Source organism: Buteo buteo, chromosome 13, assembly GCF_964188355.1.
Source record: "Buteo buteo chromosome 13, bButBut1.hap1.1, whole genome shotgun sequence".
In the NCBI taxonomy this organism is placed as follows: Eukaryota; Metazoa; Chordata; class Aves; order Accipitriformes; family Accipitridae; genus Buteo; species Buteo buteo.
Genome location: NC_134183.1, coordinates 5,963,860 through 5,989,618, shown reverse-complemented (window position 1 = coordinate 5,989,618; position 25,759 = coordinate 5,963,860). Strand labels below are relative to the sequence as shown.

At 37.4% G+C, this 25,759-nt stretch overlaps 1 protein-coding gene across 12 annotated transcripts in view; it reads left to right on the top strand.

Annotated features, from left to right (window-relative positions):
- STXBP4 (syntaxin binding protein 4) overlaps nt 1-23,912 on the top strand; it is a 76,287-nt gene extending 52,375 nt beyond the window's left edge. For 10 of the 12 annotated variants that reach the window (XR_012652680.1, XM_075044400.1, XM_075044398.1 and 7 more), the window contains 2 exons: nt 5,270-5,327; nt 20,842-23,912. Coding sequence is in view for 9 of the 12 variants with exons in the window: in XM_075044400.1 (XP_074900501.1) it covers nt 5,270-5,327; nt 20,842-20,953 (170 nt within the window). In the remaining 3 variants the exon portion in view is untranslated. Of the gene's footprint in view, nt 1-1,618; nt 1,778-5,269; nt 5,328-20,841 lie in introns of those variants that run through there. The other 2 variants (XM_075044402.1, XM_075044403.1) reach the window with 2 other exon arrangements.
- The last annotated feature ends 1,847 nt before the right edge of the window (nt 23,913-25,759 follow it).

Here is a 25,759-nt window from a genome sequence, read left to right as displayed (position 1 = left end):
TTGAAATGGGCTAAAGAATAAAGTGGCACACAAGCAAATGCCAGAAGTGCATACTCACTTCTGAAAGCTGCTTTCCTGAACCTGAGTACTTATACTTAATTCACAAATAAGCAGTACAATACAGTATATATTATTGACAGCCTCAAAAAACAAAAGGCCATTTTATGCCTGAACCCCATTGAACATCCTCAACAAACAAGGCTGGCTATTTCTCCACAAATTTTTGCTTTAGCTGTGTCAAATTGCGTAACTCGCAGAAGAGTGAGTGGTCTTGCATCATATGATACCTCTAGTCTCATATCTGGGATATTCCCATATTCCAGTAGCACTCAGGAGTCCAAGACCAGATAACTGAGAACCAGCAACTCAGATCTTCAGCTTTCCATCCTCTTTACATTGCCTAGATAGCTCAAAGAGAAGAGCCAAAGGCATTTGGGTTCTTAACTAACCAATTTTGCATTATTATTGAGGCCACATGAAGGTTTAAGTGTTGGTAAGAGCTGAATTGGTGGATATTGAAAAGAGATCCGAATTCAAAACCTCATTTACCAAGTGACAGAGAAAACTGTTTATCGTGTTCTTTAGGAAATCTTGTAAATCAGAAATACTTTTAGAAGGTAATTCCTATTTCTTAAAAAACTTCATCATTTTTGAGAATCTACTATTAAATATAAATAAATTATAAGGAGGTAAATAAAGGGTAGTTCTGAGCTAGCTCATCCTCTCTTACTTAAAAAAAATATGTATAACTGAAAAAGTCAAGCTAGGTAAAAGGATATGTAAAAAAGACATCCTTATTTCTGTTGTTGGTCAAAGAATGTGTTCAATGTGATACTGAATACTTGTACTATGTGGCTTTTGAATTCCAGCTGATATTACATCCCTTAAGCTTGATACTTTATATTAATTCCAGATGAGGTGGTTTAATGATACAGCCATGAGATTGTTTAGCCCTAACAGGAAATGCATTGTAGCCAGACATCCTTTTTATGGTGGATGACAAAGCTGTGAACGCTGCTGGAAATAAGCTGATGCTTCACAAAAGAGTTTTTAGGGTGAGATTACCACCTCTGGTAGGCAGCTATCCCTAAGCAGTGTTTCCAAATTCATCAGTAATGTTTGTATGACTGTTTATAATGGAAGCAGAGTTTTAAAGTCTGGCCTTAAGGCCAAAATAAGGCAATTAAGGACATACTTATCTTGAAGCATCTAAATAGTCCCATCTTGAAGCATCTAAGTAGTCCCACTTCAGCCAGATCTAGATCGAATCCTAGTGAACAGTAAATTTTTGAATAATTCTTACTGCAGTCTCTAAATCTCTCATTTCCTTTGAGCAATTTTGTCAGAAAATAAGAAAAATAAAACATATTTGGACTGCAGTATTTAGGCATTAGGGAAATAACTGTCAATTTTGAGTCAACTGAATATTCATGCTATGGTATCTGCTTTTATTAGTTTCATCTGCTGATCTCCACATTTCTTTCGCTTTAATATTTTTTAACTAACTTATTGGAAAAAAAACACCCAACTACATTACCGCAGGGTTTCTAGGTTTGATAACTGCCCAGTAAAATGGGGCTTTTTCCTAAAATCTTTATTTTCCCCCTTCTTCCCTTAGGGACATACTTTGATTGATCATGCTATGTGCCGCTTTTATTGAGGAAGAGTATATGCATTCCGTCTTGGAAACAGTAGGCAAAATCCTCAATGTCTGTCACTTCATACAAGTTTATAATTTGGGCTGATGCTTATCTTTCTACTTACTGCAACCAACCAAGTATTGATGCTGGTGCATTTTCTTTGTCCTGTTAACCCAAGGAGGTGATAAAGATCAATGAGATGCACGCTTTATCAAGTATCAGGAAAATTCTGTTTGCCCTAGGGTTTTAATTCCTTTCTGCTTTATGTAATGTTAACTTTACAGTAGTGGTTATCACAGCAGGCATCTCGCAGCTGAGGAGGCAAGCAGTCACCAGGGACACTGCCTTGGTGCTCTGTGACCAGCTGCAACACTACTGGTATACATACAGCAGCAAGTGGTTCGTTGTTTTTATTTTTTGCGTAGAATTATAGAAATCTCTTTTGCATTAACCCTAATTAAATGCATATACTCGGAACAAAATAAAGGTAGGTTATGTATTTTGGCTAACATGCACTCTCTCAGGAGACTGTTTATTCTGTTTGGGCTTTTGACTGTCTCCATTTCTTTTGCATGCATAATTACTTTTGCAGTTTTACCTTTTCTTTACCTTGCAAAAGATAAATAATCACAAATATTTGAGTAGCAAGAAGCCCTGTATTTTCTGCTGAAAAGAAATTATTTTTAAATACTGTAAATCTGTAATTTTTTTTAAGATTATATATGCAGACAACTGCAGCCAAGATATATTATTTATGAAGTTTCATCAAAGACTGTAGCAATTCACAGAAGAAATTATAAATATGTAGGAAACCTAATACTGCCCAAGTTTATATAGGCTAAATCCTGTATCTGTCGGACTATATTTCTGACTGTTTGAGCTCCTTTACCTCCCATTTACTCCAGGTGAGAGCTTAGCAGTCTTTCAAAGCAAGTCCTAGGGCAAGCAACAAATCTGACCCTGGATTGTGTGAAAAAATAGAGCACTAGGAAGTAGATCAAATTATGAATGATTCATGGAGAAAGTGAGCTTGAAGGAAGCGAAGATGATGTCTAGGGAAATACGATGTAAAACATGAGAGCCTCCCGGCTACCATGGGAAATACCAAGAAATATAAGTACAAATCTAACCGTGAAGGAAAGGAATAAAGGGAACAGCAGTGAAAAACGAGTGGAGAAAGAGTAAAGATGTGGAAAATAAAGGCATTAAAAACCCTACAGATGTAGGTGGAACTTTGAAGCATATAAAGAGTGGATAGGATATACAATCCAATGCGTATAAAGTCAAGGCAAATAAAGCTGTGGAGATAATCTCCAGAGTCTCATTTATAGGTGACAAATGTATTCAGTGTTTTTGAAAAGGGTAGTCTTTCATGGTTAATAAAAGAATACAGAGCATCAGTTGTCATTGCTACCTTTGTGCTGTTCTTCATTTAGAAGGGAAAAAAAAAAAAAGAAATCATTTCAGTCAAGTTACTAGTGGAAAAAGTGTAATTATCACTGGTGAATGAAACAGGTGATGTAGGGGATCCATGTGAGCACAGAGCAGATGCTGAGGGTTTTATTCATAACAGCAAATCCGTTGTCATTTATTTTGTATATGCACGTTGCATGCAGGAGTGAGTAAAGGCCAGGGCAGATGGAAGCAATTGAAGGATGAATCCTATTGCCATTTAAATCACTAGAAAATAGCCATGTTGAATAAAGGTCCCATCTTTTATGGGAGAGGAAGGAAGAACTAGTGATCATGTCTAGCATATTTATAACTTAAAACATTCTTTTCTTCCTTCCTTCATAGGAGCCACAGCCTGAAAACCATGACACAGCAACTACCTTGTATTTAAAGGGAAGTAGCTGTGGATTATTCTCTTTCAAAGGTAGTAGGTGGCATATTTTGAGGAACAGACTGTATAGATCTATGCTAAATTGAAAATGGAAGAAGCCTGAGATAAGTGACTAACACGGGGTAAAAGTGAAAGGAAAAAAATTAGTCCAGTGTGCTTTTTGCTTTTCAAGCTGTACTAAACAGCAATGGTGCTGTTCTACAATTACCAATTTTCAAGTTCCTGAATTCTGAAGTTTTGGTAGACTTACTTGTTGCTCTTCACTTGGTGCCTACAGGTATAATTACTTCTCAGATGGTTTGTACCTGCTTCACTGTGCCAAGTCATGATTCAGTAGCTGTTATGAACTCTGTTTACCTTTGAGAACTGAAGTTATCCTTTCCAGGTTTTTAAGAAGTAAGGACCACACTAGGGAAAAAGGTGTGATGATGGGAGAAAACAAAATGAGCCTTTTAAGAAAGAAATTCCAAAAAAATATGTGTGCATTTAGGGCATGCCTTGGTATGAAGCAGCTTTCAAAGATCATATGGTGCGTGCAGTCCAGCACATTTTCCAAATAAAAGTTTTAAATCTAAAGCAGGCTCACAGATGGTTCTAATGAGCTGGTCTTTGAGATATACTGTGACTTGAACAAAAATAGTTTAACTCCTAAGACACTAACATTTCGAGATGATTTTCAAGCTGAAGCACTTGCAATACAATTTTCATGCATATTTTAATTTTATATATATTTCTAGTCTCCAAAAAAGAGAGGTTTTTCAGGACCTTGCACTTTCCTTTGTATGCATTAGAATACAGTATCTCAAAAGCATACATCAGGAGCATTTTTGCACTTTGACGGATGCTTCTTTCTCCAGCACCTTTCAAACTCAACAAACATTTGGTTTTGAACAAATAGTAATAAAAAAGTTAAAGGTTTCCTATGAAAATTTGAAGTGATATAATATAGCACCCTACTAAAAGTATTACCATTCTCATGGACGGGACTTTCAAACTAAGAACAAAGTCCAACACTGAGTTTTTAAGATTGGCGTGACTGATAGTTACAAAAGAGGAAAAGAGAGCACAATTTCTTAGTGCATGTAAAAATGGCACCCTTTCAGAATTATTTATTTTAATTTATGCTAAACTTTTCAGTATTAAATACTTTAACTCCTGGAAACATTACTGTAAATCACAAAATTAAGCAGTGCATTTAGTAAATTAACGTTTGTCAGGGTATGTAGACATAGATAAGTCTACGTAGAAATATCTGTACATATTTTCTCTGAATCTGTCTCTAAGTGTCTCGGAGTTTGTGTGTAAATTCCCAAAGAATTAGATATAAACACAAAAGTTGGTGATAAATCAAACAGCAGAGTATTTCATTCTCCCCAGACTTCCACCTCATATAGTTACTAGCTTCTGTATGTAATAGCTGTAAAAACAGACCTCAGCAGACCACAGGCATAGGGGTTTTGTGGTCACTTCATATTGGTGTAAATTACAGTAAAAAGTTCAAAAAGAGTTAACTGCTACACTCTAATTTGACCAGACTCTTAGCTTCTACAAAAGAAATGCTAGTAGTAATAAAAGTATCATCAAATGGTTTATAGCTTTCTAGCACAGCAAATACTTACTAATTGTATTGTTTATATTATTTTCTGTTACAAAAATAGTAAGAATTAATTTATAATCTTTTTATGACATGCTTTGAAATGACAGCATTCTAACTTACACCATTTCAAAACTGTTCTTTGTGTCACTTAAGCTTTGAGAGACATCGTATTTTTTTATTTCATCTTAGGTCTGCCTTATGGATGGGAAGAAGCTTATACAGCAGATGGAATCAAATATTTTATCAAGTGAGTAGTTCTGGGGTGTCCTGGTTTCAGCTGGGATAGTTAATTGTCTTCCTAGTAGCTGGTATAGTGCTATGTTTTTGAGCTAGGTAGGAGAAGAATGTTAGTTTCTTCTTTTCTGTTCTATTAAACCATTCTAATCTCAACCCACGAGTTTCACTTCTTTTCCCGATTTTCTCCCCTCTTCCACTGGGTGGGGGGAAGTGAGTGAGCGGCTGCGTGGTGCTTAGTTGCTGGCTGGGGTTAAACCACGACAGGGAGTCGGTCCTGCCCTACAGCAAGAGGGAAAATGGGTTAGAGTTGAAATAAAAGCACATCAAACTAAACACATTTTTAAACCTAGGATTAATGGGAAAAATGAGTAAAATAACAAAAGCTGTTGTATATACATCTTTATTACATGCTTTGTATACATCTTTATTACCAACATCACTTGTTCTTTTCTGGGTTTTGTAACTTCACTGTCCAGAGGGCTTAGTCACAAATCCAACTGAAATCCAGTGAGAACTGTGTCTCAGTCCTTCAGGTGTCTTTGAAAACCCTAGTCTACAATGTTGAAAACTTCCCCAGTTATGTGTTTGACCCAGTAATGGACCCAGGAGATAAGAAAAAAAAAAAATCTCATCCCCTAAATAGTTTACAAGTATAAATATCTATTTTTTAAAATGCCCTTATATTTTGGGAAAGTGGAAGAATTCTTAGAATTCTTTTAGATTTTTAGAAGGTAATGCTCTGGTTTCACCTAAATCTAAAGTTACTGATGTTTGGCAGGGGGGTTGATGTCATATCCAGCTCCCTTGCATGGGAGTAAATTGTTCTGTTGCCGCAAGGGGGTGAAGGAACAGGACTGAAAGCATTTAGTTATATTTACAAAATAATCAAGAGATTTCCAACTGCCATACCATTCATTTAGAAGAAAAGTCATTATACCCTAGACTTTACACTTAGATGCTAAATGGAGACTTACTAACTTGAGTATCACAGAATATTGACATTTCACAGTATCACTGGCTGCAGGTTAAGCAACTTTTATTCCATTGATAATGCCACTGAAGCTGCACCAGATGGAAAAGCCTTCTCTCATATTCTGCATATATACTATTTTTTGTTCTTGATTTTTACCCTATGAAATTATGCCTACAGTTTCCATAGGGTTTGCTTTCTACATTTGCAAGTGGTTGCCAAAGATAAAGCCATACTCTTCATAGCTGGCTTATTAGAAATACTCATATTAACTAGTAGTGAATTTTACTGACCGGTGTTCAGGACAGACATTGCAACAGTGAGCAGTTATTATGCACCCCCACAAAAAAAATTACAGAAAAATATGTCTATGTTAGGAGTTACCTGTGATTTTTTTAGAAGATATTGCAAACAAATTACTTTTTCAAAACTCTCCAGAGACTAGAGGAAAGGTGACATTGATAAGATGTTGCAATAACACACTGTCTAAAACATAAAGAAAACTTCTACAAAAGCTTTAAAAGCAGTAATCATTTGAAGATGTAATCATCTGGGTAAAAAAAAAACCACTACAAAACAAAGCACTAATCTTGGGCCGTTATTATTTGCTTTTTGCCTTTCCTTAACTCTAAGATTTCCTGAGTTATCATTTTTCAAAAGACTAGAAGAAAAAATGCAGTGCAAGTTCATTATTTACAAAAAATGATTTTAAAAAAAATTTTTTTTTTTAACTAAATCCAAAATATGGTTTATATCCTCCTGATGTCTTGCAGGTTGAGAATTGAAAGCTTTTTTACAAAGACTTGCTTGATAAAAGCTATAGGATTTTGTTGTGTACTATAGGAAAGATTTTTTTTTCAGTTGTATTCTCTGATTCTGGAGGAAAAATGCATGAAAAAAGTAGCTCGTGCTGTATGTCCCAGAAACTTCAGGAAGTTAATTGGACAGTATGCTGTTGTTTTTTCCAGAATATAGTGAAAATTATTTCATATAATAGGTTTTTTTATTATTCCTCTAAAAGATTGAAACAACTGCTGAAAAATATAATTCATCTCCATTCCATATATATCATTAATCATTGTTTAATTAATAGCTAGTTATTCTAGCTGCTGAGATTTGCATATTGTTTAATTCTTATAGTGCCACGAAGACACTATTTTGCAGGTGGACTTCCACAGTCTCCTGAAAGACAGGAAGGGCAGCAAATAAATCTTTGCAGTGAGGTAAAATTACTTTTATCCCAAACTCTTATAAAAAGTCACATAAATAACATTGAAGTTTATGTATTAGCTAGCCGAGAAAAGCAGGGACTTTTTTTTTTCTTTTTTTCAAGCATACTGCTCTGTTGTCCTTGACTCACCCCATGGTGCCTCGAGCTAGATGTATTAAAGCAGACATGGTTTTTTTCTGCAGAGGTTTCCAAACACACCGTATATGATACTGCATTCCAGCTCTAATCAAAGGGCAGCTTTTATTTTCAGACAGATGTAGGTTACTACATGGGATTTATACCAAAAAAAAAATTGTAGAAAAATAACTTAGGAAATGAAAGTGAATTAAAAGCCAATTTCATAGCAATGGAAATAAATACAAGAGCAACTATTAAAAAAGAGCACTGTTCCCTTGTTCTCCATCTGTTGATACAGGGATCCATTATAGGACAGCTGGAAAGTTAAGGTGGATGCTGGATTCTGTTCTGGGCAGAACACTTGCAGTACTCTAGGTTTATCCCTGTGTAACTGGAAACTGAGCCTGGAGATAGTATTATCTAGCAATAATAGCAAATAAAATTTAGCAGCAGAACAGAAGAAATCTCACATTCTTGAAAAATTTTCCTGCTTTTTTTCTTTTCTGGTTTTGTTACTGTGCTTCTCGTACAAGTACTTCTCTTGATGACTCAGCAGAAAGCTAGATTTGCTGAACACGCAAGAAATTTCTTTTAAGTTCTGTGCTTGGATGCCGAACTATTGCAGATGTGACAGTAAGATGTATATTAGCAACAGCAGGATCTCAGCTAGTCTAGGTGGTGGAAGCCTAATTTGCAGAAAGCATCAGATGTTTTGCATGTTCTCCCCACTTGCTGAAACTACAGATTTGAATTGAGTAGTTCACATGAAAAAGCTTTTTCAGGAATTTTTGCATATCTCATCTTTGATTGTTAATGACTCATGAATGTTCTTCCCTCTTCTTAATGCGCTCCTAGCATTACAAGTGGTAGTGCCCCAGTTTTTCCATCGTTGTTGCCTTCTGTAATCTGTCCTGTAAAGTTCTGCATACCAGTCTTTACATGGCGGGTGAGGAAAATCTATCCATTTTAATTGCGGAGAAGGGTATGAAATCACCCTTCATGATCACTGTCTAAAAACTTACATTCTTCTGAATGGAGCCACCACACTGAAGTGGTGTTAAGAGCTCTTAATGCAGTTCATTAGAATGGAATTAACTGAGCATTGCAATAAGACGTCATCATAATTAATATTAATTTTAACTATTTCCTTATTTTGCTTTCATCACTGTCTCCAAATGCCTTTGCAAAGCGTAAGCCAGGCTTTTTGCATGCTTGAAAATTCATACCTCTTACTACACTTTGTAATGTGTATGAAGTCAGTCTGAGAAAGTTAACTATTTAGAGCAAGGAGCAGGGGTTGCTTAAGTCCCTTGTTTCTAACACTGAATGGTAGAGATTTCAAGATGAAAGTTCTACCCAACATTGAAAATATCCTTTTCTAGGAGGAACTTAGCTTGAGGTGCATCGTATCAGCTGATCCTTTTCAGTAGGATTTAATCTAATTGTTTAAAAGGGGATTAGCAGAAGAGTTGATACTTTACCGCCCTGGTACTAGTACTGTAACCTTCTTCTTCTCTTTGGCTGTGAACTTCAATCCTTTCATTCGTTGGTGTTTAGAACAGCCGAAGCCATGAGGGGCTTAAAAGTATTTAAACGCTAGCCCACTTCCACGTGTACAAACAGCTAGAAAAACATGTTATAATTCCCGAAGTGTAGCCATAGTTAAACTGATCTTGTATGTGAATTGTAAGTTTTCCTATTGCGCAGTTAGGCTGTGAGGCTATATAGAAGCTGCAGTGGCTCTGTTTAAATCCACAGCAGTTTTACAATATGCTAAGGACAATCAAATATTATTTTAATTAGTAGTTGCCTTCAGTTCCAACATGCTTTATTGGGCCATCAAGTAGCTGAGTCCATAAATCTATATGTTATAAATCTAATGCAGTAAACACCCCAGAATGGAATCTTAATAGCGCATAAGCTTGAGACAGCTTGCTGTGAAATTTCCATAAATATCTCTGAAGGGGGTGTAGCAATATGAAGTGCATGAGAAATCAGAGTTTAAAAGAAGCAAACCAGCTGGCTTGTGTTACACACTAAAGTGAAACCCACTTATGTGAATAACTGACATGAATAAAACATTTACATGGCTATATTCCTAAGGGGCTGAACAGCTCTCTATACCTACCAGGGAAAGCTGTATCTTGTCCATGAATCCTCACCTTAAGACAATTTTTGAAATCACGTCTTTTATTCAGGAAATCATTTCAGTTTCTCAGTAAATTATTTTCAATCAACCAGGTTGCTAAGATCAGTCACAACGTGCTGGCAAGTTTGAGAAAACTACCTTTTAGACCGCTGGTGTGTCGTAAGCTCACACGATTCTGTGCTAGGCGTTAAGGTCATGTGTATAGGTTTACAATGAAATAGCAAACACTAACGTAAACCTCTCTGAGTTATATCTCGGTATGCATTGGAAAAAAAGCAAGTTCAAGTGTCCTACTAATATGATATAAATTAACAGTTATCAGAAGGACAAAAATTACACCAGTAGACTAAAAGGTAGGGATGAGCTTCATTGCTAGTATAACTGTGCTTCCCTTCTCCTGGAGAGTAAAGGTTGAATTTGGCCCCAGGTATGTTTGAAGATAACCTGGTGTACTTTAAAGCAATGGAGAGGGCAAGCACTACTTTATTTTGCGGGTAACAATACAATCAGTCATACGTACATAGCACCAGCTTCATGCCCCATCAATTAATGTGTAATGGAAACACGATACTGGTGCCTGTTTCGTCGCCAATTTACGTCTGGTATTTCTATCACTGTTTATATCAGGCAGTTTGGTTAAGAAGAATTGAGATGCTGACCTCATTTGCTCAAAGTGACAACTGAATGTACCCTAATAGGGTTTTCAGCAGTCTGTTGCAGTTCCAAAATCATAAAATAAAATCATAGAAAAGTCTAGATTGGAAGGGATGTCTGGAGGTCATCTCATTTAACCATCTGTTGAAGAGTAAGTTATCCAGAGCCCTGTCAAACCAAGTCTTGAATATTTCCAATGAGGGAGATTCCACCACCTCTCTGGGCACCCTATTCCAATGTTTAGTTGTTCTCACAGTGAAGAATATTTTCTTAGTCTGGACAGATTTTCCCCTGAAGCAACTTGTGCCCATGGCAACAGACAAAAAGCAATACATCTTTGTGGGAAAAGTGCCTCCATTTTCTTCATAACTACCTTTTAGGTATTGGAACACTTTGATTAGAGACCCACCCTCCACCCCCCAAGCTTTCTCTTTTCTAGGCTGAACAAACCCAATTCCTTCAACATTTCTTCATATGCCAAGTTCTCCAACCCTCTAATCATCTTGGTGACCCTCCACTGGATCCTCTCCACTTTTTCCATTGTCGGTCTTGAACTTGGAGGGCCAGTGTATTGAAGAGACCCCACATAATAAGGTAAAAAAGTTCAATATTAATTAATTTTGCAGCAGTGCAAACAGAAAGTGTATTCTGTCATTGAACAGATTTTGTGAATTAGTAATTTCTGGGTTTGGTTTTTAAGTAGGAGAAAGAGTCTGTGCATAACTGCTCTCACAATGAAGTACCATATATGCTAATTAGTTAATGATTATACACTGGTGCTTTAGAATCACACAGGAACAGTATAAAAAAACTATAGCTGGGACACTAATTTTTTTCCCCAGAAAACCCACTATAGTTAATCTCTTCCATCCTCCTACTACGTTCACCTTTAACATATGGCAGCTCTGTATCATGAGACTGGCACCTAAAATTAGGTAGGGCCTTGCTATTCTCCCTCCCACTCCCACCCACTCCTTGCATATGTATACAGTTTGTAAGGACCAGCTGTGAATTTTGCCCCTGTAAACACTGTTTTTCTAGCATTTTAATAGGACTAGGTTCCAACTATTCCATATTAACTGTTATTTTCCTCAAGAACATTTATCTTAAATTAAATTTTCCTGAAGGACAAGTAAAAGTTCCCAAATATTTTAAACTTTGGAGATCTTTTCCTTAGATATGTTAGAGCCTGTGATGTTTTCTATCTTATAACAAAGGGGAGACAGTAATATTTGATTTAGGGTTATTTTTCAGCAGTTTATCTAAAAATCAGAAGTTTTACATGGAAGCTTTGGATGCTTCAGTGTGACAACGTAGGCATGAAGGTGCCTTAATTGGAAGGTATAGAATTTGGTTCAAGTTAAGTAGGAGCCTAAAGTCAATACTTGTAAAATACAAATTAATAAAAAACACACATGACATGTTCTGGTAGCTTTTGAAATCATACCTAACAAATCAGGCTTCTGCTCTGAAAGCCAACACATCCTACTTATATATTTTATAATATTCTATTTTGTTTGGTTTTGCTTGGGCAGGAGCCGTCATTAATTTTACTGAAAGCTGGGCATTCACAGAAACCGTTTATGATTTTATGCCTGAACTAAGAATAGCAAAGCATGTGTGATAGATGAAGAACTTCTGTAGTATAAACATGGATGTTTTATAGCACTAGAGCTAAAGGTAGCATCATAAAAGGAAGATAAATCACAGTTGATTTTACTTACTGCATGCTAAATTGAAAAAACAAAGCTGTTCCTTTGATAAGTGTACTCTGCTTGTCAGGAGGGACCCAAACCCCAACATACTGAGGTGTGTTGGACTGGCCCTTCCTAGAAGAAGTCAGGTTCAGTAACATTCAAATCAGAACATAGCTGATCTAGAAGTAAACTTCTGTATGTTCCACTCAAGTTTCAGTGAATTTAGTTACACCAAAATTATCAGTTATCAAATCATCATTGTAGGTGTCCCGATCTTAATAACTTCGATGTTTTGTGAGTAGGAATGGGTACTCTGAGGCATGGAGTGCCCTCTATTTTCATTGAGTTCAAAGAAAGATGCAATTACTTTGCATCTCTTAAAATTGGACCTTTCCTATTTTACATGTCACTCGAAAATAGAGGTTGCTTTTGAAAATGTTTCCTCTTACCTGTCATCCTCCAGTCCTCCTATCTGAAAACAGAGGAAAGAATAGTTACAACAGTCACAAGAAGTTGCAAATATTTAAATAAAACTGGCTCAGCACTAACCAAGTGCTAACTGTTATTACTGCTTTTTAATGTGTAACAATCCAAAGCTCTCTGCATCCATCAGCTCAACATCAGTTCAAACGCTTTCAGATGTAACCATATGAATTTGGGTAATCCTGACATTTTTCTTTTTGATTTTTGGATAACCAACTTGAGACATCTCAGAGAACTTTTATTTTCACAAAGTGTTAATGCCTGCCGCCTGAAGTACATGACTCTGCTGTGTCTCAAGTTGTTCACTAGGTATAAATATATCCACAAGTAACAGTCCTCTTCTGAAAATTGTATCCCCTAGCTGTTCTTTGTCCACAGTCACTGTTGAATGAAGAAAGACTTCTTATTAAAAGACACAGCAATGATTTAGTGTAAGACATTTGTAACTAAAAATTCATGAAGACTTACAGATAGCTAGGATAAGATGAAAATTCCAAGTAATTTCTAAGGTTTAGAAATGGTTTCTTGCCAGATACTTGGGTTGTAGGGAATTCAGTTTCTCTGATTTTCACTGAAATCATTTTGCATGACTATAAGGAAAATAATCTCAAATGTAAAACTAGGAAACTGGGCATTGGATTTTATGACATGAGCTTGTAATACAAGAATGTTAAGACCTTAAGCTGCTTTTGGTTGGGCAATCTTTTTTTTTCCCTGAGAGCTTGGTTGTTTTTTTAATATCAAGAACCAAAATGGAGAAACATTCTTTCAGCTTCCACAGCTATGGCACACTCTGTCCAGGTACTGGCCTATCATATAGGGCAGCTGTTAAAATTTCTTCTGTGAGAAAATACATGAAGCTGAAATTATTTTTTTGCCGTAGACCTACAAATCCCACTGAAATCAGTGTGCTGATTTTTGTTACCTCTGCTGGGTAATTTTACTCTTACACTGATGTGACCAAAGGTCTGATTCTCACCTGTCTAATTACTTCCATGAGTAGGACTGGAAATATGACAGTTCAGGCTCCTAGTAAATTTTTCTTTGTTAGGGCAGGATTTGGCACTTGTAGAATGTTATGTACACCGTGCTACACCATCAGTTCTCCTGAGATCTCCCTGGGTTTGGGGAGAGCTGTCAGAAGCAGAAAAATGCACAGCAAGGTTTTTCAGTACGCACTTCATGTGAAGCATGGGCCTAAGCCATCGCTCCAGCTTTATTTCATTTTAGTATGCATGTAGTTTAAACGTAAGCCTTGAGCGTGCTCTGATGCATTTGCAAATAAACTGCACCAGAGTTTGTATTATGTTCACTTAGAGACACAGGATTATGAGTAACTGCATATATTAAAACAGCACTTTTAGAGTAATAGCAGTTGGCTAATACTGGGGTGAGATGGATTTCAGGTAGTGCTTTAAAACTGTGAAAAGTTTGCATATCCTGTCACTCAAACCTTTGGGCTTATTCAGCCTTGGCTCAGATCCTTCTGTTACTACCGTTTTTATTTTAGATTGGGCCATTTGTTTATTGTTGACAATTTTTAATGATATAGCACATTATTTGGCTATATAAATCTTCTTCCTTGTGATTACTGCCTTCTGAAATTGCTCATAGATTTTTCATAGTAGGCAAGTGTTTAATCGGTTTAATCAAGGAATAAGTAGCGAGACTGTCTTCTGGGGTTTCACTTTATATCCCTCAATCTTTAATTAATACTCAGGCAAAATCTGCGATCCCTGAGGGAAATACAAGAAACATTTATGTTGCCTTAGGACACGGTTCCATGAGGTGACAAGTGCTCTCGATCTTATTACAGCCAGTAGAAGTTAAGGTCCCTGCCATCTTCCAGGACCTGCCCAGCACTCCTGGGGTACTATTAGATGTTGTATGTTCCTTTTGAAATGTTGTCTTGAAAGAGGGTACAATCTGAAACCAGTTATAACAAAAAAGGAGAAAGAAAAAAGAATGTTTAATTTCAAATAATCTGATTTTGATAAATACAATACAAAAACCTTTCCCAAACTGCCTGTAGGTTCCATGTCTGGAAACTGTCTTCCCTAAATGCTCTCAGGATTGATTGATTATACTTGCATCAACGTCACCCAGTTGTTTTATTTTGTTCTAATTGCTTATCTACTAGATTAAAATCCTTTAGTTACAGTTTAGAATAAGTTATTCCTTGCAGATCCTCCCAGCATTTGCTCTTCAAAATAGCAAGAGTTTTCCATTGCGTGACTTGGTATCCCCTTACAGCATCTGCTTTCCAACCACTGGCATTTTCAAAGGGGATACCAAACATGACAGATACCGTGACTGGGTCTGCAAGCAGCTTATTTCATGATATGCATTGGCATTGAAGAAACAAAAAAATAATAACAAGTTTAAATTCATAAGGGACAACAGCGAAGTGTTAAAAGCCCTGGCTCTTGAAAGCTGAGAAATAGTTCTGCTCCCGAAAATCATGCAATCCTAAAGAAAAAAGGAATGCATTCACAAAACGTGGCAGGTGCAGCACCAGTAATGACACATTATATTCAATCTGATTGTAAAGTGATTTAGAAACACTATCAGGTAGAGATTTGAGGGCAACAGAATTAGCACGCTTCTGGCATTTTGACCATCCTGTGTACCAAATCTTGCTATATAGTATTTACCTAAACTCCCCAATCATGGGAGGGAGCTGGCCTGTAACTAAAAGGTCTGCGATGACCGTGATCCTGGGGTCTGCCTTGAGGAGTAGCAGCTCCCTGATACTCCTTTAGATACTCCATTGCCACCTGCTGGCATGAGGAAGGGTAATTCTGTCTCGCCCTACCAAGACATGAAGGTCTTCCAGGTGCCTGGAGCAAGCTAGGACTACTCCATTTTTGTGCAGAATCTATTTTTGATGGTATATTTTAGTATGCAATGTTGCAGAAGGTGCATAAGGAACATTGATCATGGCCCAAGGGACTTGCATTAGCAAGTTAGAGAAGTATGAGTGAAATAGAGATGAAAGAGCCAGGTACCTTCTCAAAGCCGCAAGATTTGGGACAGTGGATTTTAAAGAGGAAAGAGAATCCTTGCAAAGCAAAAGGCTGTTCCAGGCGCAAGGGGAGCAGAAACAGAAAGGCTGAGCAACAAAAGACAAAGGCAGTAATTAAAACAAATCTTGCAAAGCTGTGCGTAGTCCAGAAAAGAGCTACACAGACGGATCCTGTGCAAGAGCAAGCAGAGAAGATGATATAACCTCTAGATGAAGTATTAAGTTTCAGGATCTTTCTTCAGTGGCATTGTTCTTTATTTTCCTGTTGCTCTGGCCCTCATTAGCCTCCCAACCACCACTGCATGGGGGCCTGCCTACTAGCGTGTTACAAAGGAACGCAGTCTCCCGTATTACTAGTTGTGTAGCAGATGGCATATACTCCTTTCACAGTAACTTCAGAAATTCCCACTGGGGTATGCGTGTAAGTCTAAAAACTGAAAAGGCACAATATGGAATATATTTCTGGGTAGTATGGAGCATGTCCCTTTCCAACCCATTGCATCTACATCTAGCAGTGCTATTTGATACATTTTTAAATGATTATTTCAATAACAACAGTGAAAGAACTAAAGGGTAAAGCTTTCAGAGCGTGCAGTTTCCTACGTCTCAGCCTTACGGTTATCAGCAGTACTACACTGCGACAATGGCTTTGCAAAAATTTTCAGTTGTGTACAGATCGGTAGAAGCTGCATCAAGCATCAGTACTCTTTAGCCGAGCATTATTGCATTTTAAAGGGCTAGTGAAGTTTGGGAAATCAAAAAGTAAGACAAGAAAGATTAAAAGTTTAGCAAAATTACTACTGTGTACTAAATGGATTTGGATTATGGGGTATGTTCATTTAGGGAAGAAAATAGCTACCTTGGGGTTTGTGTTATTTCATATGAGCAGAGTTCTGCTTTCATTTTCATATTCAGTGCTGCTCAATTTGGTAGGGAAGCACAGGATTCATATGAAACCAGATACAAGTCAGATTCCAAGTTCAGATACAGCTAAATCCTATTTGGTCCCTAATGAGTAATGGTCCCTATTCATTATGAGAGTTCGACTGATCAGTTGTTTAAGGCTGCATATTGTCTCCTGAACAGAGCTCAAACACATGGGTCTTGCACAAGATTGTTCCTTTTAAAGCTAAATAACCCTGGTGCACTGGTAAAATTCAACCAGGCATTATGAATGTCGTCCTATGTCAAAAGGGGAAAAAAAAAAAAATCCAAGAATACTGCATGACTGCTTTGTAGCTCAGCATCCTGCACAGTGCCCTGCAGCAGTTGTGTTCTCTGTCAGACTCTTCATGATTCCCTGTTAGGCTCCAGAGCTTGGCCCTAGTTGGAGAATACAGTTTAAGGTGAAAAGCATGTCTTGATAATGCTCAAAATCTAACAAAGGGCAGACATTTTTTCCATTAGTTTTTCTTTGAAATTTTCCTTTAATTATTCTTTTCTTAAAAGGGAAGATTGTCTGAAGTTCTCATTTTAAAAGAAATCATTTTCCATGCGAAGAAGTAAGAGCCATAAGGACCGTAATTATAATGGTATTTTAAATAATTCTCTACCATTTCTCTGCCAAAAAAATCCCTGTGTTCTCATGTTTTGTTTTTCCAAACTCTGAAATTTTTCCTGCAATTTACTAATGTTAAAAGGACAGAATAAGCTACTGACATATTTCCAGATCAAATGTTTCTGTTTTCTAACAATAAATTTGGCTACCCTCTGACAGCAATGACTTGTCTGAAAACCTAAAAATCTTTAAATATTGTTAATTGCTCTGAAAATGTGAAATTAATCTTTTGAACAGGAACATTTCGAATAGAAAACGTTTTACATTTAGAATTTGTAATGCTGGCTTTCCAAATATTCCTTTAATATTCAAAACAGTTTCATCAATTAAGTAAAACCTAGAGGTAGATTTTAATTCCCTCTCACTTTTATTGCTGTCCCTAAGACACAAATCAGAGAGAATGTATTTCTAATACAAGAATGTTCTGCAAACCAGTAAATCTGGGATTATCTCTTCGGACTGATTATGTCAAAGCTCTTTAGCCACAGCACTTTTGGAGAGCTAAAAATAAATAGCGGGGAGGAGGGGGTGTTATACATTTATTCTGTACCTAAATAGTCTGTGCGTATTGTGTGTGTCTGTCTACAATGTGAGACATGGTATCTGGACTTTATTTATGAGAGTTCTCCTCCTTGTAAGGATTTTGGTAAAGGTTTTAATACAAACCGTCCTAGTAGAAACGTTCATGGGATAAAGTCTAGTGCAAGTTTAAGAGAACTGAGTTCAAATCAGAAGCATTTACAGCAGATTGACATTAGAACAAAATTTGGCCCCATATATTTTGACAATGGATAAAAACTAGTTCTCTCCTTTCTTACCAGTGATTGAACAATGTTATGCCATTGAATATAGAAAATTGTATTCCTGATTTCAATGCCACAATTCTGCACTGTTAAAGATCTGCAGAATTTCTGCATTTAATTTGTATGAGGACAAAATCAAGTTCTTACAGTGGTTAGCAGAAAGTTGGGCATGCTATCATTTGCCTCCTGGTCCTAAAGTATGTAGGAGGAAAATCTTCTGAAGAATAAACACTTAACAAATAATTTTTTAGTTGGTTACATCAAAGACCCGTGAATGCTTTTCCACATAACTCTTCTACTCCTGTGCAGTTTCTCCCATTTCACAGGATTGATACTGCATGCTCATGAGAAGATAAGAGCTAAGGATGTAGGTACGCAGCAGGTCAAGGCACGCTACATGGGGAAGTCAAATGGGAAAAAATAAAATTTAAAATTAATTTTGTTCTTATTTAAATTCAGTAATGGATTGCTGAGAAATGGCTTGATAAAACCAGGCAATATAAACTCTTAAAATAGTACTGCAGGCAATAAATCTTGCATTGGCAGAGCTGGAATGGGTGGAATCCAGTTCATTCAGCTCCCATGATTCTGCAGGTATTGGAAGGAGTTCTGTGTCATTATGCAGATAAATGAAATCACATGCTGGGACTTTAATTTAGAGTGCTATCTTCAGCATTAAGCCATATTGACTAAATTTTTTAATTGGAAAAAAAAACCAAAACCACCAAACCCATGGCATTTCCTGACATTATAGAAAACATTGCAAAAAATACAGCAAAGATGTTTTCCTAAGTATATTTACAAATATAAATATATTCATAATATAAATATGAATACATATGTTTCCCTGTGTTGTGGAATAATGGAATCGATGTTCTTGATTAGACAGATTTTATTCACAAATCTCTCATAAAACATTGTAACAGGACTCTCTAATAGTCTTCATGTTGGCTATCTTCTGACTTGCTAAAGGTAAACATTGGAAACTTTTGGAAAGTTGCTCTCATTCCTAGTAAAAATGGTACATTCACTTTCTTAGAATGAAATGATTACTGTACTTGAGAATGGTTAGTATCTGCTGCATTGTTATTTTCTGTAGCTACATGTTATTCAGTTACACTTTAACTTCTGTGAAACTGATCTCTACAGCTCCAGTAAGGTGATGCACATTTTTGTAATATACTCATGAAGGAATGGAGTCCATCCAGTGCTGCTCTGACCAAAAAAGCACTTATGAATTGCTTTTACACATAACTGGAGCTTTTGGGTTTGTGTTTGGGGTTGTTTTTGTTTTTTTTTTTTTTAAGGGTAAGAACTAAGGATATGGCCTTTATCTTCCACATTTTGTTTTTCTTGCTTGGTTCTTACTCAGGCGTTGCTTCAATTGAAGTAGTGGCTAAATTCACGGATTACCGGTTCAGAGATAGGTTAATCTACTAATGCAGCTCAAGATGTGATTTACGTTAGCATTGTACGCACCTCTTGGTGAACAGTGTTGTTGTCCTCATCATATCCAACTTATTCTGAGCTCAATATACTCAAATGAAAGGCGTGAATACAAGATAAGATAATAGCACGATCGTGTTGAGTGAAATAGTGATCCCCATACCCATAACTCAGTGTAGTGGAACATTGACTCAAATTCCTACTTTAACGTATCAGTTTCCATAATCGGATATTCAAGAGAGTATTCCTGAAGACAGAAAGACAAAATCCGTTTTCACTTGAAAAAGTAGATCTGGAGTAGTTCCATCATGGCATGTCATATTTAATTAAACCCATGCATCTGAAAGGTGAGTATAGGCATGGGCTTTAGGTACGCTGTATGTCAGAAGTTGTGAGAAGAGCTGTTTGTCTTTTGTGGCGTATATTATAAGTACAATATTTTTCAGCTAGTTCTTGTAATGAACTTATATTACAAAATTCATCTTTGCACTGACTTGACTATAAAAACTGTGAATTTATTAGCAAGATTTTTTTAAGTGAAAAGAAGCTATTTCCTTTACCAAGAACACATTATTCCAGAAGGGAGAAGAGGCTGTGTCTTGCCCACACACAGTATGGTTAGCATGCATACTACCAATCATAAGGTGTACAGCGTTCTCACCCACAAACAGTAAGCCTATTCCACTTATCTGTCCTTACCAAGCCTTGATCAGGTTCTTTCCATTCATATAGAAGCTTACCAAAAACCATAAAGCCGCTTAGACTGCGTGTCAAATGTAGGGTTTAAGCCTTAAAAAGTAGTACTGACTCCCTTTTATTACATGTGTAAAGGCTGTGGAAGCACGTCCAGAATTTGGTCTAGAGGACGTGTAAAGAACATTAGTTTTTGGATTTATTCGTCGACCTTTTTCTGCAAGAAGAGGAGTGACTTAATGATGCTAGAATATTAGTTCATGTTCTAACAAACTGAGCATATTTCTATGATGTGATTCCACATTTGGTCAACTTCCTCTTGTCCACTATGCCTCAGGCTTTAACTGGTATGATGGCAATGTTAATACCTTACTAACTTGTTGGAGTTTTGTAAGACTTTGCTAGTCTGGGCTGTACCCTGTTGCTGGGTTAATTGTCTACAGCTCAATTAACAGGAAATGTCACCAGTCTGTATCAGGAGTCTTACAAAAGCATCCTAACGTATTGGGAAATGAGACTTTCAGTCCAGGTTCTAGCACCCAGAAGACTCCACATTTTGTTTGTAAAAATCTCATAGTTAGCAAGAAAAAGAGAATTCTGTATTTGAAGGAGTTGTAATGATCATTACAACTCCAGACTCCATCTGGTCTTGTTTTGAGATTGGTAAACCTGTTTTTTTCCTTCTTGTTTCTTTTTAGCCATGTAACACAGACAACATCATGGATCCATCCTGTAACAAGTGCACTAAGCTTGCTTTGCTCTGAGGATGATGACGATGGAATAAGAGAGCTTCCCAGGTCCAAGAGCTGAGGATGTCTTTGACAGAAAGTAGTTTGTCTAGTTTCCGCATGTTAGTGAGGAGGCGCACCCTTTTTAATCTATGTACTTTCTAGTCTAATATAATAGTACCTGATGACAATTCTCCCCTTAAAGTCAGAGGAAGTTCTGCCATTTTTTAGGTGGGTTTATTGATGGGTGCTACAGAAGATGCAGGCGCTGCAGAAGTCTCCTTCAGTCCTTAATCTGTCCTGGTTTGGTGTGCAGGGATCAGTGTTATCTTAGGGCCCAATCCAGTCTTTTCATGACTTCTCTATTGGCATAACTCCCCTGACCTGAAGTGAAATTTTCACAGCTTTGACCAGCATGAGTGTTAAGATGGGACCATTGCTTGTAATTTCACATGGCAAATTCCAGGTCATGGTTGACTGAAAGATGCAAGGTGAGCTTTTTCCTTTTTTTAACCAATGCTAGCAAGTGTGATGTAGATGCCTTTTCTTTAACTACTGAAAAAATTTATTTTTATGGAAGAAATTTGCAAATAAGTTTTTCTAATAGAAATTTAGCAACAAGTATTGGAGCCCTGATGACATTTAAAAATAATACTTTATTAAGGTTGGTGGTTAAGTTTTAGAAAACAGTCTTCGATAAGTTGTCAAGCAAAAAGAAACAGTTTTGGTAGAGGACACCATACTCTGTCAACAATATGAGGCAAGAATGAAAATTATTCTACTTTTGTACTCTGCTAAACCGATACATACATGCATCAAATACTTCAGTGGAAGCTGTGAAGTTTCAAGTACAATGAAACCTGTGAAACCACCTCCAGGATCAGCAGAAATCAGTCACCTCCTCAAAGCTGGTCTTTAAGTAGAACAAAATCATTTTGTACATATTGGCGATGATTTAAAGAGGATAAAGAAAATGACGGGAGGTGCTAGTGCAAGCTAATGAACAGGTTTCACTGTACCTCAATAGCACAGGATATTTTAAATCTCATTATTCACAGCACAATGTATGATGTCAGCTTTGTCAAATATGATTCTATGCTACATTTTTCTGGAGGATCTTTATATATGTGTGTGTATTTGTATAACATATATGGTCGGTGTTGACTAATGAATGAAAGAAAGAGCTGAAACTTTGCAGAAGCACTGATGAATACGCCAAAGGAAAACCCTATCTCTGACCTTCAGTCCAAGAAGCAGAACAGGATTGTAACAGTGTGAGGAAGGCAGAGGCTGCAATCTGGTTTTTTCTGAGCAGCAGACTTAAGGAATTCAGAACCTCCCTGGAAAGGTTCAGGCACGCTGCTGTACGCCAGCTCACCTCTATTGGCCGATACAAAGGAATGAGGCTGTGCAATCACGTTTTTTTAAGGTCGGTTTTCAGCAGGTGTGGCATTGGATTTAAAAATCCTTGTACTCTGAGGAATGGATATAAAGACCAGACTTATTTGGAGCTCTGGTGCCTATGCCACACTCTCTGTCCTCAGCATGACAGAGCTGTGCCAAGTCAGGCACACTGTAGCTGTTGATCCTTTGAATCAAAAATAATATACCTTTTTTTAAAGCCCAAGTCAAGTCTCTTCTTTGAACGGCAGTGCAGCCATCTACTGCATTTGGCCTGTGAGCTGTAGGGCACGTCACTAAATGTTCTTCCTGGAGGAACAAAGTGCAGCGCACAAAAAAGTTTTTTGCAGGCTTTGCTGGAAGTAGATGTCAGGATATTTTGAATAAGCAAATAGGAAAAATTGTTTTGTACTTTTAACTAGGTCAGAACCAAATTATCCATGAATCTACACAGGTGGTGTGGATTAGGAAGAAGAGCTTGCTCAGCAGACCCACAGTAACTTATATTTCTAAGAAAACTTCTCAGAGCAATAACACATAAATGTTTTAGCCATATTTTGCTCCAATGGCTCCTACGTGCTTCACAGACTCCTTTGTGTTCCTGGAGAACACGGTCTTGACGGGACAGAGCATGTGCTTCAGTTTCAGGGTTGGACACCGTAGAAGCATTTTTATTTAAATCCTTTTTCCTGAAAATGGCACAGACTCATGACCCATAGAGGATCTATAACGTTCTGAATTCCTTGTGGTATTTGCTGTAGCCTTAGTAGTTGTTTGGATGCTTTATGACGGGCGCTTTCTGTTCATACTTCCATGCTGTCCAGATTGCATATAGATTCCATTTTTCCAATTCTCTTCAAGTGAGGTTTGAATCTCCACTTGACCCTCACAGTCTTGATTTATTCTACTTGTGGCTTTGTGACAACTAGCTGGGTGTTTCAAATAGGAGAAGCTATTTAGGGACAGAGGCGATGGATCAGGCAGGCTTCATGAGCAGAGACTTTATAGAGCCCTAACAGCAATTTAAAGCTGTCCTTCTGTTAGATCAGCTGGAGGAGGACAGCTATGCACATACTGCTTGCCCTTCCTGGGGAGCTGGTAATGATCTCTGGCTCTGAGCATGCAATGCACAGCCTGCTGTGCACGAGAGGGGGAGAAATCGAGACAAAATCTTGGCGATCTGCCTGCTCTGCTTACTGTCTCCACCCACAGATGAGAACATTTCAGAAACTTGGAGACTATTTCTCCCTCTCTCTTATAAATTTGTCTAGAAATTAAAGGTGTTAGAAATAGATCTCTGCATCTATCTGGCTTCTTCTCCGGTAAGCATTACCTCTTCAGATAATCTGCTAGTTCAAATTCTCCGTTACTGAGACTACATTTTCATACCTACAATCTCCAAATGTTCTAATCTATTTTTGTACGCTGGCATACTTGTTTCCTAGGTTATTTCTCTCTCTCTCCCCTTGTCTCTTCCTTTCTGTGAAATAGTTTGTGAAATTATTTTGATTATGCTGAACTGTGTATATTGAGAAAATGGTTCTAGGATAACTTAAAAAGAATTTGTAAAGAGCAGTTGTCAAAATATGCAACACTGTAAACAACAACTTTTCATTTTTATTCCAGAATAAAAAAATGTAAGTGGAAAAGTAATGAAAGTGCATGTTATATCCTTTAAAATAATGAAACTGCCACTTTATAAGGGCCATAAATGATTCCTGTACCTCAAATTATTTTCCATCTAAAGGTGACATTGTGAAAAATACTGTTCTGGTACACAATGGTGTTAATCTTTACCTGAATACTTGTGCCACACTGCCCTTCAAATACTGCAAATATTCCAGTAAATTTAAAATGGCACATTCTCCCATCAAAGCAAATAGCTTAACACAAATACCTACACAGGCATATTAGATACTCAGCTTTGCAGGTGCTAAATAACTTCCTTGTAACACTACTCAGTGTCTCAATAAATTAGGTGATCCTTTCATCAACCCTGCCAGATAAATATAAGCACACATACCTATGTGAGCTGGCCATTCCATAAACACCGTTTAAATATTCACATAGCGGTCAGGCATATGTGCTGGCACGTGTACGGCCACGCTGACGTATAATGGCTGCACTGTAGTTTTCTACAGTAAAGTCTATAGAAAAGATACAGCTATTACGTAAGCAAATACATAAAGCCTTTAGATTTTTATGATCAGTCGGGGCGGGGGGGGAACAACAGTTGCTATTTGCACAAAGATATTTAATGCAAAGCAAGGACCACCTTGGACACAACCTTACGGCACTAAATCTGTTCTGACACCGATTTCATTTGGAGCCTTAAGGACTCACATGGGTTTGCAGTGGTGCCAGACTCCGTACAGAGAATTTCACTGTAATTCTCAAGTAGTGTTATTCTCCAAGGATGATCCTACTCGGCCTTTGTTTAGAAAGCTCCCTGTTTAATACCATCCCCTGTAAAACCATAACTGATGCAGACTACCGTTCCTCTTTGTACTCAAAACCATTAGTGGTGGTGGAAATCTCTTGTGTACTTCAGAGAACAGATTTCAGTGATAGAAATTACTTACTTCTTATGTAATTAAACAGTACAAATCACTTCTTTGTCTACCTGGGCTATGCATGTTACTGAATCAGCTTGTCCTTACTTTGTAGAGCTGTTATAGGCGTGTAATGGGGCAAAACCCCAACCATCGGCCAAGGACAGAGAGAGAACAAATCCCACTTTTCCTGCTCTAACAAAATTTTTCAGAATTATGAAAACCCAACTTTTAAAGGATGATAAAAAAGCAAATCAGGCTTGCTACAGTTCCTGTGCAGTCTCTATGGAGCCTCACCTACTTTGCTTACACTCCCCATGGTTGTAGTTTAAGGAACAGAAGCTAATGGTGTATCCTACCTAGAAATCAGTTGGAGGCTTTAGCCTCTACTGTAAATTAAAGAATAAGAAATTACTTACACTAAAATAAGAAATACCATAAAATAGAGGTAATTCCTGTAACTTATCCTTTTAACTATCATTTGATTTACTTCAGAATATATTTGCTTCCTGGGCACTATCTGTTGGGTGGCCTCATCCGTTCCTCAAAGCGGAGTTGGAGTTACCTTGGGCACCCGCTGCCAGAGCGAGCTGGGTTTCACCACGTGTTTTGCTGTGGAAGAGAAACCTGACAAGCCGGAGTATTGAGAGACAGGTTCAGTCAAGCAAAGTGTTTAACGCAGGTTGATCTATCCCACGTAACGTTCACCACCTATTTAAATGCTTCTCGTGACAGGCTGCTTTATGAACCTGAAACAAATGGTTTGGTTGATTTCTTTAAGTCTGTTTCTGACACGCAGGAGAGTGTCTGCTGGCATTGAGTTAAGGCAAGGAAAACCCTTTGAGAAAAATGTTTGTGGTTGTGGAACAGGCCAGGCTGTGCAGGACTGACTAGTGGGAAAGGCTCTCCTGAAGCTCAGGAACTGCTGTTATGAC